Source organism: Cebus imitator, unplaced genomic scaffold, assembly GCF_001604975.1.
Source record: "Cebus imitator isolate Cc_AM_T3 unplaced genomic scaffold, Cebus_imitator-1.0 Scaffold246, whole genome shotgun sequence".
NCBI lineage: Eukaryota > Metazoa > Chordata > Mammalia > Primates > Cebidae > Cebus > Cebus imitator.
The window spans coordinates 877495-899511 of record NW_016107561.1 but is presented as its reverse complement, the minus strand read 5'-3'; the positions used below and the strand labels follow the sequence as shown (position 1 = coordinate 899511).

The 22017-nt window shown below is 43.9% G+C and overlaps 1 protein-coding gene across 5 annotated transcripts in view; it reads right to left on the bottom strand.

Moving 5' to 3' along the window:
- Positions 1-5426: 5426 nt before the first annotated feature.
- Positions 5427-22017, bottom strand: part of KIF16B (kinesin family member 16B) — a 294367-nt gene continuing 277776 nt past the window's right edge. For all 5 annotated transcript variants that reach the window (XM_017498602.2, XM_017498606.2, XM_037727902.1 and 2 more), the window contains one exon: positions 5427-6727. In XM_017498602.2, the coding sequence (XP_017354091.1) occupies positions 6569-6727 (159 nt within the window). In that variant the 3' untranslated portion in view covers positions 5427-6568. The remainder of the gene's footprint in view (positions 6728-22017) is intronic.

The window sequence follows — 22017 nt, the reverse complement described above, 5'->3', positions numbered from 1 at the left end:
TCTAAAAATAATCTTTTCATTTATGGGTGAGGCAGAGACGATTATGTTGAGGCCCAGAAGGTACACAGATTATTTGATGCCTGGGCATCCCTGGGCTTAAGGATGCAATGCTCTTGTGCAATCGCTGGTCTAAGCCAGAAACTGAGCCCCATGGCAAGCACATAGCTTTGTCATAGCTGTGCCTGCATGGGGCTTTTTGTCTTCTGTTCACAAAGCAAGGATTAGTTAGGAGCCCAAAGACAGGACAGAAACTTTACTTGGGCCTGCCGGCTGCTGCAGTACATAAGTTGGACACACTGTGGCTGGGCATCTGAGGGTGTGAGGAGATCATGCTTCTCCACGGCAAGAGCCTCTGAAATCTCAGAACTCCAAACGCACCAAAGGTCAAAGGAAAAGGGCAGAACAGCCACCCCCTGCATGGTGTGGAACAGCACTCTCCACTCTGATCTTGTCCTTGCTTAATATTTATTTGGAAGCTTGTTTCCTTCTCCCTATTATGGGTGAGTTTGAAGGCTGAGTCTAGGTGGTCATGTGCTCTTATCTTTCCTCCTCCAGGAATATCCTGAAACAGTGGTAGCTGATGGGAAAACATGATACCCTTTACAAAACTCTGGTCAGCAAGCTTTCAGGCGCCCTTTAATCTGGCCTCTACCTGCCTCTCCAATCCTACCCTCTCCTGTCAGTCTCTTCATGTCATAGCCAGGGTGGGCGATTTCTGCTGTGCAAGGTCTTTTCTCAATCTGGGCTGATGTCTCTGGCACTCACTTCTCATCTCTTAGGTCTCAGCCCAAATGTGGCTTGCCAGGGAGCCTCTGAGCTTCCCAGACTAGACTGTTTCTCTAGCACCTGCTCCCCAGCATCCTTGACTTTTCCATCAAAACATGTATCATAATTGGCAGTCATACAGTTGTGCAATTATTGGTCCACATCTTGAGTGGAATGGGAGCTCCCAGAGGGAGGACCTCTGGCTGTGATGCCCATGTTGCCCACCTCTGTGTGTACAGCACTGGGCCCTGGGCCAGGATATAGAAGATGCTCATGAATGTGTGTTCATTGACTGAACGGTGGATTGCAGGGCTCCGATGAGGAACGAACTCTTCTCTAACGAGGAGTAAGAAGGACACAGCCAGCTTGCTCTGCATTCTCTGTGCCATGCTCCTTCTCAACTAGGAAGCCAGAGGATCTGCACGAACGGTCAGAGTTCCCTTCCCTCGTCCACTGCAGGAGGAGGGGCTGGGGAGGCGTCCATGACACAGATCTACACAGGTGGCTTCAAGCAGGGCAAGCGTCCTCCATTCTTTATGAACTTTCTCAGGCCAACTTCAAATACCTTGGACATCTCACTGTCCTTGTCCCTTCCAGCCCCCAGCCCCCAAGGGGTACAGAGTGAGAGAGGGGCCATGGGGGTGGCAGGCAGGGAAGAATGGCACACTGTGTATGCTCATGAGATGAGGACCTATGCTCAGCAGCAGGCTTGAGGTGTGTGGGAGAAGACCCTGGCTGGCACCAGTGTCTTCTGAGCAGAGCTGCACACATGGGCAACTCTTCCAATGCCCAACTCATCCAAGCTCTTCAGCTAAGAAGTCTGAAGGAACACTCCATGTCCCACACCCTCAAGGGAATGCTGTACCCTTTGACCAGAAATTCTTTACTAACAACAAGTACACAGAAATGTGCTGAGAGACTGTTGCTCTAGGAGAAAGCACTGAAAACCCTTCATAAATGTAAACATAGCCTTTCCCATTCACTTGTAAGGGATAAGTAGCCAGTATTTTAATAACTCTGCGGCTGAAGACTTGCACCCTCTGTGGGTCAACTGTTCTTATGACATTCCTTGAAATCAAACTTCAAGTACTACACCAAAAAGCCATTTGTGATGGGAGCCCACCCCACTCCTTTCCCATGGCTTCTAGCTTGTTTTTAGGAGAAAAGCTAATGGAGTTTAGAATAATCAACCAAAGTGCAAATATTTTTTTAAAAAACCCTTAATTACCACAAACTGGTGTTTCTTATTGTTCTCTGTTGTTCTTTTCTCTGGAGATAGTCCTGGCAGCTTTGACAAAGCAGTTGTAGCCGGCCCTCCTTCCTTCCTTCTGCAAGAGTGGGAAGGAACATTGGAGTTGCAGGAATAGCAAACCCCAAGGCTGTTCTCCCGTGAGATGCTCTCAGGCACAACTGTAAGTGCTACTGGAAAGACACAAACACTTCTGCAAATATTAATTGTGGAAGAGAATTTGAGGAAATGAATTCTGCTTTCAGGCAATGATCTTTAATTATATTTTACACGTCCCCCCCACCCCCACTGGATTTAAACTCTGGAGAAAGGCTTCCCTCTTTCTGGTGATATGTCTTGATGTTACCAAACCATTTCCTATATTTTAATCTTATAGAACTTTTTGCATTTTCCTTTATGCATTTCCCATCTTGTACCTCATGCACTTCCCCATTTTCAGTGTTTGCAGAAAGATAGCTTGTCCATCTTTTTGCAAATATATCCATTTGTCTCTCTCTGAATGGGCAAGAATCTGCCTTTCCAGCCATGAAGAGGGGCAAAACCAAGTCCATAAACTTCAAATTCCCAGTATTAAAGGTAAGCCTTAGGAAAAAACCTCATTATTTCCTTTTCAAATAAAAGAGTATATTTCAAATGAGGATAGTCAAAGAAAGGATGTTTGCATTTAGTCAATTTTGCAAGAGACACACAGGAGAGCTTTTTAGAAAGGCACGGGGCAACCTTGGGAGATGTGCCAGAGCCTAGTGCCCGGAGTTCCAGGATCATAAGTGCATAAATGTGCTACTTGCAGGTAACAAGGATGAACTCACATCCTCCAGCTCCTTCAGTTCAGTCAACTGCCTTTTTGTCCCTTCTACCATTTTAAAGTTTAATAGGGTTCTACTGGTCTGTAATAATGAACAATTTTTTTTTTCAATTTGGAAATAAGTCCCTAGGTGCAAAGTTCAAAATTGAGTACTGTGAAATCATTTCCCACCTAATGAATTGTCATCAGCAAAAGCAGACTCAGCAGAAAAACAAAAATAACAAATAAAACCCAAAAACCAAGAAAGTCAATAGCCAGGTCTTCTTGTATGTGAAAAGAGTCTGTTTTGGAAAGGAGGAATACACAAGGTTTAACTTGTCAAGAATGAGTCTCCGTAGATTAATGGTCTTTAATTAGATTTCCCAAAATATAAATCACCTGTCACGATAAGCCGAGTAAAACTAAAGCAGTTAATTTTGCCATCTCACTGTCCTTGTCCCTCCCAGCTCCCAGTTAATTTTGCCATGAATTTATTTTGCCTAACTTTTCTACTCCCCTTCTTTTATTTAACATAATAAAAGACCTTTCAGATAAAATTGGATCTGAACCCCTCCTATAGGTGTGTAAAATTAAGGGAGGAGAAGGGTCTCCTGTGGCAGAGATGTTCAACTGTCAACTAAGGACACTTCAAGGCAACATTTTAATCAAGGCAACATTTTAGGCATTTATAAATGAGAGTGTACTTGAAAACCTAATGCTACTGTTTGAAGCATGTCAGGCCTGAATCGCTATGCACATTCTCTTTGAGGGGACGAGGCAAGCTTTGTGGCAGGCTCAGATATTGGTAAGGAGCCACATCCCCTTAGCACACAGCTCCCCATCTCTAGTGCCCATCTGAGGAAATGGGATCTCGCGATTATGTGCTGCAGGAGATGTGTCCAGAAAAAAAAAATCGTGTCTTTAAAAGTTCAACCTAGAACACCAACATGACCTGCACCACAGCTGCTCCCCGAGGGGGCCTGCACTGTGAAAGCTTTTGGCTGCTTCTGCCCAGACTTGGACACATAGGCTGCCTATGGCTCTGAGCAGATCAGGGACCAAATTGGGCAAAAATAGCTCTTTCTGCATAAAAATATAAATAGAATTGGCTCTGGGGTGGGATACCCTGTTTGTGTATGTATCTTCAAGGCATTCCCCTATTATAAGCCATAGAATCTTCTAGATGCCAGTCCTTGGGGAAGCCAGTATGACTTTGTTACTCCCTATTCATATGCCAAAATTAATCACAGGGTTAAATTTGAATCTTTCTAATTCGGCAACAGCAAGGTCTGAGTGGGAACTGGGCAGAAGATTACCATACCAGTGATTATAAACAAATGTGGTACACATATTTATCATGCAAGCAGGACTTAGGAGGGAATGCCAAAACTACTTAAATAAAAAATTGTTTAAATTCCTTAGATTTGTCCAACTGACTGCAAAACTATTTATGTTCATATTGAATTGTCTAAAGTGGTCAGCTTGGCATTACTTTGTTATTTGATGACTTCAAAGTAATAAAATCTCCATTTGCTAATTTTCTTTTACTTTTTTAAATTAGTCCAAATCAATGGAGTTTCCATTTGTTATCCTAACTCTGTCATTTGTCTTATCTTCACTCCAGAAAGGAATTTTGTTATTTGTTTAGATGTGACTTTTCATTTGCTTTTCAGCTTTCCCTCATGTTTTATTCAGAACCAGCTGCCTTTGAATCAGACTGGAAGAATGTACTTCACGTCCACACACGAGGCCTGTAATGAGTCTGAATGAAATGGCTTATTCCTCTGCTGTAACAATGGGCTGGAATGAAACTCCAGAAACCATCCAGTGCCACAGCTTCATTTTCAGATGGGGAGACTGAGGCCCAGAGAGGCAAAACGACTTCCATGTTAGAGCTGGCTTTAGCCAGAGCTTGCTAGCAGTGCTCAAACTCTAGATTCAACTGTCTTTAAAGTGAGGATTAGAAGGATCTTCTGATTCCTGCACTTCTTACAAACATATGTCTATTTATTCTTGCCAAGCCATTGTGTGATTTTAACAAAACACTTGCCAGGAGCCTAGTCTCCAAAACTGGCCTCAAAGGCCAAGAGATGGATTATCTGGTCAGTTTGAAGAAAAACCATTTAGTTTACTCAGCAAATGAGGGACCATCTTTAGTGCTTAAGACTCCTCTTAAATAAATGACCTATGGTTAATTATTATCCACCCAGGTCTTATCCCTTAATCTCTAGTTTGAAATTCTCTGGTAGTAATTACTCCGAAACCTATGCCTGTAATCACAATTGCAGACAAAAGCAGGTCCTTCTGCAGCAAAAATATCATTTTTTTCACACTAAACTATGATATTTAATTAGTGCAATAGTTTTCCTCCATATAGGGAAAACTGCATGTTTACACATATTTTTTAGGATTGGAGAACTTTGTTGTGAAGGCATACTCTAGAAGTCTGAATGTAAACAGGTTCTGTTAACTATTCATTTCTGACTTCAATCTTTACTATCACTGCATCTTCTGTAACATAAATGCTAAGTTATACATTATTTATCTTTCCAAGCACATTAGATCAAAGTTTAAACAGACTAGTAGGAATGATCATGTCACAGACTTAAAATAAACTGAGCTACAGGGTAGATGCCATAACTTCATTTAATATTGATAGCAGCTCAATTTAAATTTTCAAAAAGCAAATACATTTAACAAAATTTGGTATGATTACATATTTTGATGGAACTATTGTACAGAATGTGTACATATATAAATCTACAGACAGAATTATATACATTTGAGTATATACCACATACATATTTTTCCATTCACATTTTTTGTCTTTAGTAAAACAAAGCACTTTTACTGTAGACAGAAGTGCAATGCTACATTAAGTCCTGAGTAATTTAAGGTATCATCAATAAACTGCTATAAATTCTAGTTTTCCAGCTAAAGACCCAGTAGATTCTGTAACAAAAAATGTGAATGAAATAATACTTAAAATTATGCCTTTAGCTTTGTGTTCATTTTGTGTTTAGCAGAAAAAGCTCCAGAATGCACAGTAGTAGCCATTTAGATTTGGGAGAACGTTCTTGAATATTCAAGGTTAAATAAATATCCTATTTGTAGGGATTTATAGAAATTTTAAGTGATGTTGTCTACATCCAATTTGTCAAGCATGGAAGACTCTAGTCATGATTGGATCAAAAATCCCTTTTGCAGAATATGAAATTCTGTGTAAACATCAGTGTTTAGATTTTATATAAAACTTCTGATTCAAATGAGGGGAAAAAATACAATAAAATAATTTAAAATGCTTTTCTTGGAATACAGCCAGCCACATGGAAGGAATATAAAAAATACGAGTACATTTTGGTGAGAGAGGAAACCAGATGAAAGTTATTTAAGGGTGGTCTGATAAGCCACCCATTTTGGGAGGTCCCAGGCTGGCTTGGCTCAGGGAGCCCACAATGGCCAAGCCACCTATCTTGCCACAGGGGACGAAGTTCACTGCGCAGTGAGAAGGAAGCTCTGTAGGAAAAGGCCACGTTCAACTGCAACGGAATAATAATGAATGCCTGTCAGTGTCACATCAGCAGGCAAAGCATCCCATCCCCAAACTCAGGCACTAGGTATGAAAACGCGAGGTGGCCCGGGCCTGCTGCTGCACATCCGCCTTCAGCAGGAGGAGGCAGACCCGGATCCTCGCATGGGGAGCTGCCCTGCATCGGAGCCTGCTTCGATGAGAAGGCACTGCTTTGGGGGTTCCTCCGTCACCCCTGGCTCTACCCCGTCCCGTGGCTGCTGTAGTCAAAGACACCTTTCTTGAAGAATGGTGAAAACTCACAAATCGTATGTTTCGAGAGAGTCAGCCCCACTTTGTTGATGTGGAGGGGAGATGTTGCGGACTGGAGCATCATGCTGAAAAAGTCCCTGAGGTATTTCTGTGGAAGAGACAAGAGTTAAGAACATAGTCAATTAGGAGGCCAAGGCCGGTGGATCGTTTGAGCTCAGGAGTTTGAGACCAGTCCAGGCAACATGGAGAAACCCCATCTCTACAAATAATACAGAAATTAGCCGCATGGTGGTGCACTGAGGTGGGAGGATCACTTGAGCCCAGGAGGTGGAGGCTGCAGTGAGCTGTGATCGTGCCACTGCACTCCTGCCTGGGTGATAGAGCAAGACCCTGTCTCAATCAATCGATCATCCACTCAATCAATAAAAAAGAACACGGTCAAGATATTATTGGGAGGAGTCAAGAAGAGGAGAAGAAATGTCCAGAAACAACTTCCCATCCACCTGGAAAGTGCTATCATTGTCATTAAAGCCAGAGGGTGAGGAATGTCCTCCACTGTCTCAGCTATCATCAGACCAACCAGAGAAGACGGAGTCACAAAACACATATGCACAGGAGAAATATCTTTGGCTCAGCACGGATTGCGGATTCAGGGCAGCGCTGCCTCAGGTCTACGGCAGACAATGCCCAGGGAAATACCAAGGGTGCCAGTCACGGGGGATGTGCCTCTCAGCCACAGTGTCACTAGTTCATCTCTTATTTAAAAAAGTCATTTCCCTGGCCCCCCCGCGCCCCGCCAAGTTACTTATTAAATAGAAAGGTGATTAAAAGGGAAAAAAAAACCAGGGCTGGCCATCTGTACAAGGTTAAATGTGCTGCTTATTGGTATTTTGAAACTGCATGGTCAGTATCTGCTTTGAATCCTTCTTATAAAATAAAGGAAAGGAAACACTGGGGACAAGAGGGTCAGTTCCATGCACTGAAATTTACAGATCTTTTTGCAAATCCTATAATCATCAACAAAAAGGAATCCTTACTAAGATTAATCGCTGCAGACCCCTGCTGCACATGTTTGTAGCAACATTATCTGCCTTTTTTGGCACTGAGAAAGCAAAGCATGTGTGAGACTAGGCTCTGGGAACTGGGGATAAAATCAGACATGGGAGCTGGAGGGATGTGTTAAAGGAAAAGAGGGCACACAAGAATAGGCAATATATTTTAGGCCAGGCAAATCTCATCTATAATAGAAAATGGGCTGGAGGGAAGGAGTTAGACCCAAGCCTTTATTATTGTCTCAGTGAGCTTAAAAAACACAAACAACCCTGGCACAATCTTAGGAATTAAACAAGTAATTTTGGACTCTGACTAACAACAACAAAAAAATCTATCTAAGCACCATGGCCTAAGCCTGGAGCAGTAGTTCCCAACAAGAGACAGTTCTGCCCCACAGGGTGTTCGGCAGTGTCTGGTGACAGTGTTGAGTGTCACCTGGGTGTGCACAGGCAGTGCACCTGGTGGATGCTGGCCAGGGAGGCTGCTAACATCCTCTGACCCACGGGACAGCCCCTCTGACAAAGAATTATCTGGTCCAAATGTCAACAATGCCACAGTTGAAAAGAGGAAGTAGAAAAAGTAGAATTTAGCTACCTCCATGAATTGCCAACCTGAAATTTCAGAAAGGAGACACTCTACTCAAGGAGAATTTGTTAATTCTCCTTCAAAATATTAACAAGGACTACTAACAAGAAAACTTGTAAAATAACTTAGTTTCTAAAAATCTTCTAGTCCAATGTTTTACACTTAATGGAAGTAAAACCGATGCATGATAAACTGTACATATATATATATTTTTTAGACGGAGTCTCACTCTGTCTCCCAGGCTAGAGTGCAGTGGCGTGATATCGGCTCACTGCAACCTCTGTTTCCTGTGTTCAAGCAATTCTCCTGCTTCAGCCTTCTGAGTAGCTAGGACTACAGGCATGTGCCACCATGCCTGGCTAAATTTTTTTTTTTTTTATATTTTTAGTAGAGATGGGGTTTCACCATATTGGTCACGCTGGTCTCGAGCTCCTGACCTCAAATGATCCGCCAGCCTTGGCCTCCCAAAGTGCTGGGTTACAGGCGTGAGCCACCGTGCCCAGCCAGATAAACTATATGTTCTTTAAATGTATGACTTCATGAGTGCCGACTTGTGTGAAACTGCCATCAAATCAAGATAAACCTTTGCACCCCCTTCAAAAGTTTCACCTAACTTTATGCTATCCTTACACTTTGCCTGGATTCACATCATCTTCTGGTATTACCCAGTTCCTGGTAAGGAAGCTATTGCCAGGAAAGGTGAGCAAGGCTAACAATCTAGAGAGAAGACTTGAAAGCAGGTATTCTCAACTCAGATGCTTTTTCTTCTTCAATATCCCTGACTGGTCTCATGGTACCCTCTCAAAAAACGATCCTGAAATTGAAATTAGGTGTAGGTAAGAAGTTACGAAAATCAACTGCTGAAAAATGAGGATCTTAATCTTAGTACTTATTTTCATCAGAGAGGCCAAGGGAGACTTGACTTCCACTTTTCTGGGGGAGGGGACTCTGAGAATATCAACTTTAAAGGGACTTGAGTTGCATCAAACAGGGTCACCAGTATATATCATAGACTACATTCAACCAGCCAACGCTCGCGAGGAAATGCATGTGCACAACTGATTGTTTGGGAAAGATCAAGGGTGAGATGATTCAGACAAAGGGAGATGCAGAGCTTGCTGCTTTGTGCTTGGAGCTGCTACTCCTTCACGTTTAATGCAGGGATAGAGCAAGGCTCGCTGCAAAGGCATCGTCTCAGGTAGCTCCTGTGGGCTTCGGCTTCAGGTCTCCCATAGGCTGCATCGACAGGCAGATGGATGTTCACAACAAAGTTGCCTTCAAGATGAACTCTGACAGACTGGAAGGCAATTTAAATCTGGGAGCAGATGTTATACCAGCATTTGTCATAATTAGTACACAAAGTAGCGTCCCTTTAAAGGGCCAATAAAGCCTAAAGGGTATAATGAGAAGCAAAAGTTAAAAATATAAATGAAAGGAAAAGAGGAAGTATTGGTGACACCCTCCCTGCCAGAGCACCACCATAAAAAGAGAACAATACATCAACTGCCAGGTAATGTCTTTTTCTTTAAGTAAACTCATTAGTGAAGTTTGATAAAAACTCCAGATAGAGTGATCTGATTTGACTAATCCTAAACATTATAGAAGAGTTTTCTCTTTGCAAAACAAATTTCTGCTTAAGGAGAATTAGGCAGCTTTTGCTTCCTTTACAAAGGCTGCTTCCTTGGCGTAAAGAAATGATTTGATTAGGAAGCATTCTCAAAGTGCTCTAAAGTCTGCTAGGGTGAGGCATGACCTTGGGTGGCCACGTGCAGAGCCACATGCCTAAAATGGGCTGAACAAATTCTGGAGAATGAAAAGTCCAAGCAACTGGGGCTACAGCTGGGCACACAAGATAGAACTAAAATTCTAGAAGGTTCTTAAGGTCACAGACAGTGTCTCGTTCTTCTCTGAAGCCCCCCATCATCCCTGGAACATCGCCAAGCTTAGGAAAAGTGCTGAGAAGAAGCCTTGCTGATTTTTAGTTAGTTAACTTTTCTGAATTGAAGTATATGCCCAGAAAACCACACACCACAAATATACAGTTGAATACGTTTTCACAAATTAATGTATCTATGCGATCAGCACCTAGATATAAATAATACAACACTTCCAGCTCCCAGGCAGCCCTTCTAGTCCTCCCTCCTGCAGTAAGAACCTTCCCTTAAGGGCGACCGCTATTCTGATTTCTAGATTCGATTTGCCAGTTTTTGAACTTCAGGTGAGTGGAAGCGTTTGGGATACACGCTTGTGTCTCATGCCATGTCTGTGAGATTCGGCCCTCCTGTGTGCATAGCTGTGGTCTGTTCAGTACCAGCACTGTGTGGTATTTCACATCTGAACACAACCACTGATCAGCTTTAACACTGGGACAAGCCTTGGTCACCGCTTTCGTCCTCTAGTCTGAACTGTTCTTCAATCATGAAATCTACCTCCCAACATTACCGGTGTTTGATGAGTCAAGTTTATCACTATCCTTCCAATAAAGAAGTTTCCCATGGAGATTTACACTCAAATCTACGCTTAGCCAGTGCACTACAGCTCTGCTGTACATACTTACCTAGCAACACAGATTCTATTAGTAATTTTTATTGCCTGTCTCACAATGTTTTCCACAGCATCTGTGGCTGGAGGGAGAAAACGAAAATGCCCCTGTCAAAGCTATTCCTTGTCGTTGACCCCAAAGTCACCCTAGCCCTCCCAGGATGTAAAAAATAAGTCCAGGTGTGAAGCTATATCTCCCCAGGTCAGCACACTTTATAAAAGAACACTGCAAAAATTGAAGGATATTAGGAGTTTAAGTGACGTACCCGGGTCAGAAGGGCAAAGTGGGAAAAAGATTCATGAAATCCAATATCCAATTTGTTTCTGACTTTTGCAGGATATTTTCTCCATTATAAAAAGAAATAAGATCAGGCATATTTAAATCTCTAGCACGTCGGGGACCACAGAAGGCCGGCAACCCTTACTCACTTGGTGGACAGTGACACACCTGAGTCTTCGCTTTGTCAAATGCCCTGCATCAGGGCCACTGAGAACAGCAAAAGCACGTCCTAGGGTTGCACAACATTATGGCCCTGACTTGGAGAGTTGGAGGAGGAAAGTCAGATTAAACCAAATCTTCTTTCCATATGACTGCAAACCCGAAATGAGATGGGATGGAGCCAGAGGGGGCCTAGGAGAGGGTCTGTCTGACTGAGTGATCAAGAGAAAGAGAAGAGGCTGGGAAAGGGGGCCACAGAGAGACAGAGGGGGCTGTCTAGGGGAGGACAAGAGGAAAAGGGCTGGGATGGGGGGAAGGACAAAAAAGGCGGAAATAAAAAGGAAAGGAGCGTGACAACTCTGGAGACAGGCACCCATGATTTATTTGTTTACCAAGCTGGCAAAAAGAATTTAAGGATAATAAGAAATATATCAGACATCTATCTCGGTTATTTACTTTTTGTGACCTGGACCAACACTGAAGTATAAATAAGGTGTTTTCTTATCAATACTTTCAGAAAATCAAATTTAGATGGTTAATCTTTATGGCATATTTCAGTGCTGACACAGAGTACCTTGATTTCATGAACTGCCTTTCTTCTACAGGTTTTGGGCATATTTTATTGCTCAAGGGCAGTGAGCAGGCGGTATAGGTAACTGGGAGACATGGACCCCCATGGGTCTGTTGCAAAGGAATTGTGACCTTGGGACATGATTCTCCCCAAAACAAACATAAAATACTGTACAGGACTATGAGCTTTTAAAGTGGAAGCCAGAAGACACGAGCAGAAGGGTGAGGGATGTGCTGGTGTCATAGACACCCCAGACTCAGGCTCCTGGCTGCCACCCACAGTGCCCACCATCCCCCACTTCCCAGTCGGGTCCCCTCTGCTGAGCCGTGGTCTGTCACCAGGCAAGTCTGTCTATACTGAGCATCTTAGCTGCGTGGATCAGATGTACTGGCTTTCCCAGGCCTGACGATGCTTTTGTGGAGAGCAGTGGGTACTGGTTCTCCAGAGGTGTAGACACCTTACAGCCAAAGAGCTAACCAAGCTACTAGCACTTGGAGTCTTCTGGAACCTAGGGTCCTTTGGGTGATACCTCTTCCAGGTTGTGTAGCTGCTGTTATGGGGCATTTTCAAGAGTTTGAGCAATTCAGGAAAGCTGGGCAGGCTCCGGAGAACCTTTGGTCTCTATCCGTGCCCAAGGCTGGGAGTTAATGATTCCATCTTTTTACTGTGGTAACAGTCATTTTCTACTGTTTACAATCAAGTTAACTAACAATAATCTCACAGTGCTGGCAGGGGGCAGACATGGGTCAGGACTCAGAAGAAACCTTCCTTGTAGACCACAAACAAGTTCCTCCAGAGCTAGTCTGTGGTCAGATGGAGGCATCTGCCTATCACGCTGTTCTCTTAGGAGGAGGTCGATCCTAGGAGTGCAAAGAATCACATTTCAGACAGGTCAGAGCATCCCAGTGGTCCATCCATAGCTAGGTATGAAGCTGGAAGACTCCTGCCCCAGACCCTGATCTACACATAGGCAAATCTTTAAATTTCCAAAACCATTTTAAAACACAACAACTAAACATTATCAATCTCTTGAACCAAAACACAGGCTAATATGGTCTACTGGCTGTGTTAATGAGTTCTAAAAGGCAAAATGTACTCCCTACAGCAATACAGAGTAATTTAGCAAGAATTTAGTCCATTATATTAGAGCTTAAGCATGGCACCTCAATCAGTTTATGCATCAGGAAAAACACTGAAAATATAATGTGCTGCTGCATACTATTTCATTTAGATATTCTTTAAGAAGGTTATTATATTAGTATGATTCATGTGTGACCTACAATACAATTTCAGTCTGAGCTATGCCTGAAAAGAAACATGGTTTGAAGTTACTGGAAAAATGTGGGCAAAATCTGGCCTTTAGACAGCTTCTTTTGGGTTTTTCTTTTGAATTCTAAATCTTCAGGGTAAAATGCTAGTCTGCTTATAGAAACTGACCATGGATTTCATAGCCCATCTTGGCAAAAACCTGTGAAGTCAGCAGGGCATTGAATGGTGTGGCTTCCCCCCTCGTATACCCATTCCTTTTTAGGCCTGAGACCTTGAGGGAAGGTAAGATTTTAGACCAGGGGATGGAGGGAAGGAGGGGTGGTGTCCAAGCTCAGCTAACTGTGTGAACGAGAGAGCAAGGCCAAGGCCAGCCCGTGCAGGGATCTCGGTGGGGAAGAGCAGGATGTGAGGCAGACTGCAGGGGGCCTTGAATCTGGATTCAGGCCTGTGGGCACTTCATACAAAGCAGTTTCCAGTTCATGAGTTCTTGTGAGCCCCTAAGACAACCTTAGGAGAGGGACAGGTATGGACGTCCTTGTTTACAGATGAAGTAACTGAGATCCCAAGGGGCAGTGACTTGGCCGAGGTCAATAACAGGTCATATGAGGTTGACAAAGTGACTCGCTCTTCAAATTAGGAGAAAGCCACTATGGCCCAATTTAATTCCCAAGGTTCAAGCCCGTAAGCCTGAAATGTAACATGGACTTACTCTGGGGCTGTCCATACTGTGTTCATGCAGCCTCCCAGAATTTTCCCTCAATTTCAGTCAACTGCTGTGTGTGTGTGTGTGTGTGCGTGTGCGTGTGTGTGTGTGTGTGTGTGTGTGTGTGTGTGTGTGTGTCTAGAAGATGCAAGAATGAGAATTTGGACTTTTAGAAGCCTTTGAAAGACCTCAGCCTCTTTATCTCTTGGCTCTCTGCCTTCTATTTTAATTAGCAGGGAGATAAAATTGTGAGCATTTTATGTTATTAAAGTTTCTGTTTTAATAGGGTTCATCACTATAACTGCAGCCTATTGCTTATTTCACATGCAATACATCACCCCAGCCATGTCATTCTAATGATTTTTCCAGCCATCTTATTGTTGTGAGGCCCTCTTTATTTTACAAAATTTTAACATAAATCTATAATTTACAGTTATTGAAATTATTAAAATTGAAATGTCCTTTAAAAATGCAATGGAGCTTAATCTGCCTTCCCATAGTGACGTATTAACAGGGAAGGGAGTTCAGTGCATTCCTCATTCTCAGAAGTCATTGACCATGGTGGCAGCTTAAAGACAAGTATCAGTCTAGTAAGGCGTTGAGGTTTTTTTTTTTTTTTTTTTGAGACGGAGTTTCGCTCTTGTTACCCAGTCTGGAGTGCAATGGCGCGATCTCGGCTCACCGCAACCTCCGCCTCCTGGGTTCAGGCAATTCTCCTGCCTCAGCCTCCTGAGTAGCTGGGACTACAGACACGCGCCACCATGCCCAGCTGATTTTTTGTATTTTTAGTAGAGACGGGGTTTCACCATGTTGACCAGGATGGTCTCGATCTCTTGACCTCGTGATCCACCCGCCTCGGCCTCCCGAAGTGCTGGGATTACAGGCTTGAGCCACCGCGCCCGGCCGGCTTTGAGGTCTTATTTAACTTGCAGCACTTGGAAAATTCATCATCCACTGATGGCCCCAGAAGATGGATCAGGCCTGAATGGAGCTACGCAGGGATGCTTCTAGATGTGACAGAGTTCTGGTCACCCCTGGCCAAGTATCATGAATCGACCCAGTGGGGTCAATATGATTCATCCAGTCAAGTTTTCCCAATTCTAAACTCCCATAAATTCAAGTCTAAATACCTCTTGTTGGCTTTTCAGGAATCCTAAAGTTTGTCTACACTGGATCAAATAGGCTGGGTTCCCTTCCCAACATGCTCCCAAATGTGCTCCACACCCCAAATAAATCAGGACTGCTTGGTTTGGGTAACTCATTCATCCAGCACAGTCACTGCACACATGCTCTCCAAGAAGCAGTAAGCCCAGCCTGGGTATTCAGCTGAATGAAACAGACACGGTGCCTCCCTTCACGGGCGCATGCTGGCTGGCACCATCTTCCACTGTTAGAGTCTCTCCTTGTTCCCATGGGCACTTTGCTCCCATCATCTAGATCCTTCTCCATCTTCCAAGGACCAGCTCAAGATGTGTTCTCTATTGACTCCCTTCTCTTCGGACTTCATTCATGCACCCAAAAATTACTTACCGAGAGCTTTCTACACACCAGTGCTAAACTAGCTGCTGGGCATTCTTTTTTTTTTTTCTTTTTTTTTCTTTTTCTTTTTGAGACTGTCACCCAGGCTGGAGTATGATCTCAGCTCACTGCAACCTCTGCCTTCCAGGTTCAAGCGATTCTCCTTCCTCAGCCTCCCAAGTAGCCGAGGCTACAGGCATGCATCACCATGCCTGGTTAATTTTTATATTTTTAGTAGAGACGGGGTTTTACCATGTTCATCAGGCTGGCCTCAAACTCCTGACCTCAGGTCATCCGCCTGCCTTGGCCTCCCGAAGTGCTGGGCTTACAGGTGTGAGCACCGCACCTGGTGGTGCTGGGTATTCAACAGTGAATACTAATCAGTTTTTGTGCCAAGTAACACAGTCCTGTCTGCTTGGGAGACAAATAGGTAAAGCAGTAATTACAATTCAAATATGACTACGAGAGAATTGTAATGAGGTGATTTGGGAGCCCGAGGGAAAGGAAAGGCATGCAGCCTAGTCCTGGGAATTGGCTACTTTTCTGCCAAGACCCACAGGGTAGTAAGAATTAAGTAGGTTAAGACATTGGAGGAAGATAGTGGAGGAAGTCTGTTGTGGGCAGAGTGGAAGGCAGGGAGGAAGGCAGAGTGGAAGGCGGCTGGAAGGCAGGGCTCTGGGCATCGTCAATTGTCTAGCATGCCTGGACCAGGCAACAGGGACAGAGCATTCGGCAGATAGGACAGACTCCTGGAAACAGGCCTGCTCCCGGACCTGGGCTCTCCCAGTCCTCTTGCTGGTGGCACTGGTGGTATCCCTTCTCTACAGTAGAGTCCTGCCAGGCCTTCAGGAAGTCTCTTCCAGCTGCCATACATAGTTCTTGGTCAAGTGATGCTTATGATGCCAGAGGACTTCCATGAGTCTCCAAAGGCCTGCTAATCCCCAACTTCTACTTAGTCTACCACTTGCCCGAAGGTACTCGAAAACATCGTAAAACGTCATTGGAACCTCGAGTGTGAGATTTCCATTGTGTTCACTGCAGCAAGGTTGTTGTGCTGACAGTTACAAACTTTTTCCCAGCCTTTGCCAGTCTGGGCTGGACAAGCTTTTTCTATAAAAGGATGGATGGTATACTTTGGGCTTTGTAGGCAAAGAGGCAAAATTAAGGATATTATGTGGGTGGTTACGTAATAAGAAAGGAACTTCCTGCTCCACCCCACCCTGTTTTCCTGGGGTGGGCTACCCATGGTGGAAGGCGCACTTTGCACCCAGTGCTGGGCAGGCCACTGTCATGGTCAGTTTCACTCTCTGCCCATTAATGCCAATCCCAGTGTGCCTCTTTCTTCCCACAGAGCCTGGCCATCTCAACTGGGGCAGCTGAGCAGAGGCAAGACAACTTCCCAGACTGAGACTCCACTGATCGGTGACTGGCAGTTGCCAACGAGTCCCCAGTGTGTAGGCCGTGACCAGCACAGGCCCTGGGGAGCAGTGAGCTGTGGCTGCCAGCCGGGTGCTGGGAGAACAGGCAGTGAGCGCACCAGTTCTCCATGGATCACAAGTCTAGCATATTCAGGCCATGCTCACAGACAGTATGAAAACAGGTGGTGGGGTGGATGTGACCTGAGGGCCTATATCGGTTTTCTACACTGGTACAACAAATTACCACAAACGCAGTGGCTGGAAGCAACACCTGTTCATTAGCTCATGGTTCTGTGCATCGGAAGTCCTCCCACAGTGTAGCTAGCCTCTGCTTATGGTCTCACGGGTTGAAACAAGGTGTTAAAAAGGCTAGGCTTCTATCTGGAAGCCCTGGGGAAGAACCACTTCCAAACTCCTTCAGGTTGTTGGCCAAATAGAGCTCTCTGTAATCACAGGACAGGGTCCGACTGAGGTTCCCTTGCTGACTATCAGCCAGAGGCTGCTCTCAGCTCCTAAAGACCACCTACATTCAGTGGCACCCAGCCCCCTCCACATTTGAAGTCAGCCATCAGCTTCCCTTCATGCTTCTGCGAAAGTTGTAAGATTCCAAATAGAGTAACTTGTGTCAAACCCTGGCAGTGGAACTGGGGAAGGCCATGAAGAGAGGGCTCACATGCACCATCTGCCTGATCACAGGAACCATCACAAGACATGAGTCACGTCAGGACAGCCACTGGCACAAGGACAGCTAGCTGATTATAGAGGAACCCCTGCCTGACATACTGCTTTGCAAGCCCATCTAAAATAATAAGAACCTAACCGTTCTTATTCACCCTCCAAGATTACAGGTCCTACCTGGCAACTACTACTGATACTTGCCACTCAGAACTTTCCTTGCAAGGAAACAGCCCTTGCAAGAACAGCCCTTGCAAGCTGCCACCAGTACCATAAGCTTTCTCTCAAAACTGGCAAAACCTTCTCTTTCCCCAGTAAGCCTTAAACTTTTACTTTTTTTCTCTAGACTTTGCCAGAGGCCACCCTGGTCTGTATGTATGTCTCAGACTGCAATCCCATTTCTTGCATATTATCCCGAATCAATGAGTTTTACTTTTACTTCCTTTTTTACACTGACACTTCAAATCTCTGCTTCCTCTTCTGTTACCAGGCAGAAAAAATCTGTTTTTATGGGGCTTACATGATTAGGTGAAACACACAGGGATACTCTCCCTTTTGCCATGTCATGCAGCACACACACAGTTTCACACACGCTCAAAGAGGGGAGGATTACAATGGCATGGAGAATCATTCCTGGAATTCTCCCTACCGCAGAACTGTAGTTTGCCAATCCGTGGTCTAAACTGTAACCCAGAATATAAAACATATGGCAGAAAGACAGGCCACAGTATAGTAGAGGCCAGCTGGCAGAGAACACACCACCTCAAGAGGGCCCACACAGGCGCACTGGCTGGGAACACCCGCGGCCCAGGCCCGAGACTCACAGGCTGAGCACGCGCCCTCCCGCCTCCTGCAATCACACCCACAGGCTTGCAGTGTCCTCAGTACCAAGGATCCCAGGGCAGCATCGTCTTCTGAAGCATTCTGGGAGCACGGAAGTGTCTGTTATCTGTGCTGTTCATTACGTCAGCCACGTAGCTACTAAGCACTTAAAATGTGGCTAGTGAGACTTAGAAACTAAATGTTTAAAATTTTACTTTACTTTTACCTTAATCTTAATCTTACTTTAAAATTAAATAGCACCAGGTGGCTGGTGGCTAATGTATTGGACAGCATAGCTCTACATTAAGATTCTGGAGTAACCATGCCTTTGAATGTGTGAGTTCTGAGCACAGAGTATGCATGAATATTCCTATTTTTTAAAGTTACTTTTTGGCCAGGCGCAGCGGCTCACTCCTGTAATCCCGGCACTTCGGGAGGCTGAGGCGGGTAGATCGTGAGGGCAGGAGCTTGAGACCAGCCTGGCCAACACAGAAAAACCCCGTCTCTACTAAAAATGCAAAAAATCAGCTGTGCGTAGTGGCAGGCACCTATAATCCCAGCCAGTTGGGAGGCTGAGGCAAGAGAATTGCTTGAACCTGGGAGGCAGAGATTGCAGTGAGCTGAGATCAAGCCACTGTACTTTACCCCAGGCAACGTGCAAGAGTCCACCACACACACACACACAATATATATATAAATGTGTAATACTTTTATTTACTGACCGAAAATGTCACAGACACAGATATTTATGAGTTGAAAGGGAACTTTTCATTGTACGTGCATGTGTGCATGTCTTCGCTAAAGTGAAAAGGATCCCTTTCAATTCACCTGTGTTTTCCAAATCTCCAGTGCATCCAAAAACACTTACTGTTACTCGTTTTTTTATTTTTGTATCTCTTTCTATAGCATTTTTTATGCCTACATAAACAAGCACAAATATAGACACCCAGCTAGGCATAGTAGTTCACACCTCTAATCCTAGCACTTTGGGAGGCTGAAGCAGGTGGATCACTTGAGCCTAGAGTTTGAGACTAGCTTGGGCAAAATGGCAAAACCCTGTCTCTACAAAAAATGCAAAACTGTTAACCGGATGTGGTGGTGCACCTGTAGTCCCAGCTACTTGGAAGGCTGAGGAGGGAGAATCACCTGAGTCCAGTAGGTTGAGGCTGTGAGCCATGATCGTGCCATTGCACTCCAGCAGGGGTGACAGTGAGACCTTGTCTCAAAAAAAAAAAAACTAACTCCCAAACCCCACAAACACAGATGCCTCAATTTCAACTTACACAAACAGGTACATAAACAACACATTCTTCTGCACCTCACTTTGTTCACGTAACAACTTATACTAAAGACCTTCTCCAGAAGTACAGTTTCTCATTCTGAAATTGGTTGTGCTAGCTTATTATTAATGTAGGCTGGTCTCATCCTTTGCAGTGCTGCAAGTAGGTAAACTATACAAGGTAGATAATTTTTCACTACTTTAGTCAAAGGACGTATCCCCAGAATTTAACATAGTGTCTCGTACACATTAAACTCTCAGTAAATATTTGTTGAATGAAATAATGAAGAATGAAGATGATTACAAATAGCACTGTAATAAACAATCTTATATATAAGCAAGTGTGTCACTTTACCCACTGGGTAAATTCCTAAAATGGAATTGCTGGTACATTTTGATAGATGCTGCCAAATTGTTTTCTACAGGCACTTTATCAATTTATACTCTCTCTCCAGCAATGCTGGAGAGTAGACATCCAGCATTTCTGTCTGACTACTCCAGAGTCTGAAAAAATATTTGAAAGGTCACCTAGTCCTTTCTCTTATCCTCATAAAATCAGCAATGTTGTAGCTGAGGAATCTCAGCTAGATACTTTGATCCTTCAGCAAAGAAGGAACTATAGCTGAGAGAAGGCTGGATTAGAACTCTAGTATCCTTAAATATCCAGTCATCTTTCTCATATACTTACTCATCTCTCTGGGCAGAATCATATTACAATTGAGATTCCTAATGTCCAGAATTCACAGAATAATTTTAAAATAACGTTGGTCTAAAAGAGGAATCCATTTCTACCCAATACAAATTTCAAACTAACCAGCACAAGGTCAAGCAGAAGTGATGATGGTTATAAGCAGGCACTGGCTGGGACAGTGGTACGTCTGCTCTTTGCTGTGCTTCCTGGGGTTCACACCTGGTGTGGCTCTCCTCGTTAAATCTAGGTGGGGTTTATCACTTGTTTTAGCCAACAGAATGCACTGGCACTTATGCCATCAGGGAAGGAGTCGCCATGGGTGACTTGAGAGCCCCAGCTGAGCCTTGTCCTTAGTGGAGCCATGACCAGAATGCACACAAATGGAGTGACCTGATACCAAGCACATACATGGCATGACCTGATACCACCTGGAGTAGATAAACCATCCAGCTGAGCCCTGCCCAAATTTTCCAGAACCAAACAATCATAAGCAATAAAAGGGTGGTTGTTTTTAAGGCACTAAGTTTTAGGGCAGTTTATTACACAATGATAGATAACCAAAATACATGGGTTTGGGAATAAGGTAAAATACGAGGGAATAAATGAAATCAGTCAAAGCGGAATGAAAAAAGTTTCTTTGGTTTCTATTTATAATTTATGACTAGACATAAATGAAAGTCCAATTCTACTTCATGCTCATCTCTCTTTCAATCCTTTTAGTATTTCTAATGAATAATTCTTCTTCGTAGGTATTTCTTTTCTACCAGCTACTTTTGCCATCCTAAGTTTTAAAGTAAATACTTGAAATATGGCAGTTGTTTCTTGATGTTATAAGAGAAGTCTGAGAGCTCCAAGTTAAAATTCATCAGGGTGAAAATGTTAGTCTGTGATTACAGAATCAGAACTATTCATTACAGCTATTCAGAGAATCTTCTTTACGAGTTTAATGACATAAGCATATTATATTGAATTATTACGGTACTGCATCAACTGGATTCATAAATTTAATATACTCAGTCTGGTTCACATATTCTAATAAAATCCAGCAAGCTTTAAAACTTTTATAAGAAATGTGCATTTAAAGCCCATGTGATATTCAATTTTTACAGGGTGACGTCCTTGCTCAGGGTATTAAGTAGTTTCAATGATCATGACGACCCAGCCTGGCAGCAGGCTTCTGAGGAAACCTCACAAATAGACAAGCCACATTAGAAAAACCAAAACCAGCTTTTCTCCAGAGCAAAAGTCAAAACCATGGGGTGGAGCAGGGTGGGAAGAAAGGAACTGAGTTTATCCTGCACCTCTGGACCAGAAGTGAAGACACATAAGGAAGGAGACAAACAGCTTCCACAAAATCTGACAGGTGCCACTCAACCTCACTTGGCTGAAGCAGAAAATGAGAGGATGCTGGGGAAGGAGCCCACTACAGATCTTTGACCTGCTGATACATTTGAATCTACATAAATGCTTGGCAACAAGCTCAATATAGATGAACTATGACTCAACTTCTTCAGCACTAGGAGAACACTGGAGGCACACTATGGCTGTCTGAGCTCTAATTTAGCACCATGAGCAGGGACCCTAGGCACTCGGTCTCATGCAGCTACATGCTGGGCACAAAGATATCACAGCACTGTGGTTTGAAGTAAGCCCCTTAGCTCCTCTGCACCTCAGTTTCCTCCTTGTCTGATTATAGCATTTCCTTTTTAGGATTAAAGGTTAAAGGAGCTATTGTCTGCAATATCCTTGGGATGGGGTCCAGTTTAGAGAACCTTAGTAAGTACAGTATGTACTGGCGATGTGTTTACTGTGACCCCATCATAAATGGAGGAGCATCTATATAGCATGCATCTTAGTAAGCACTGTATGTACTG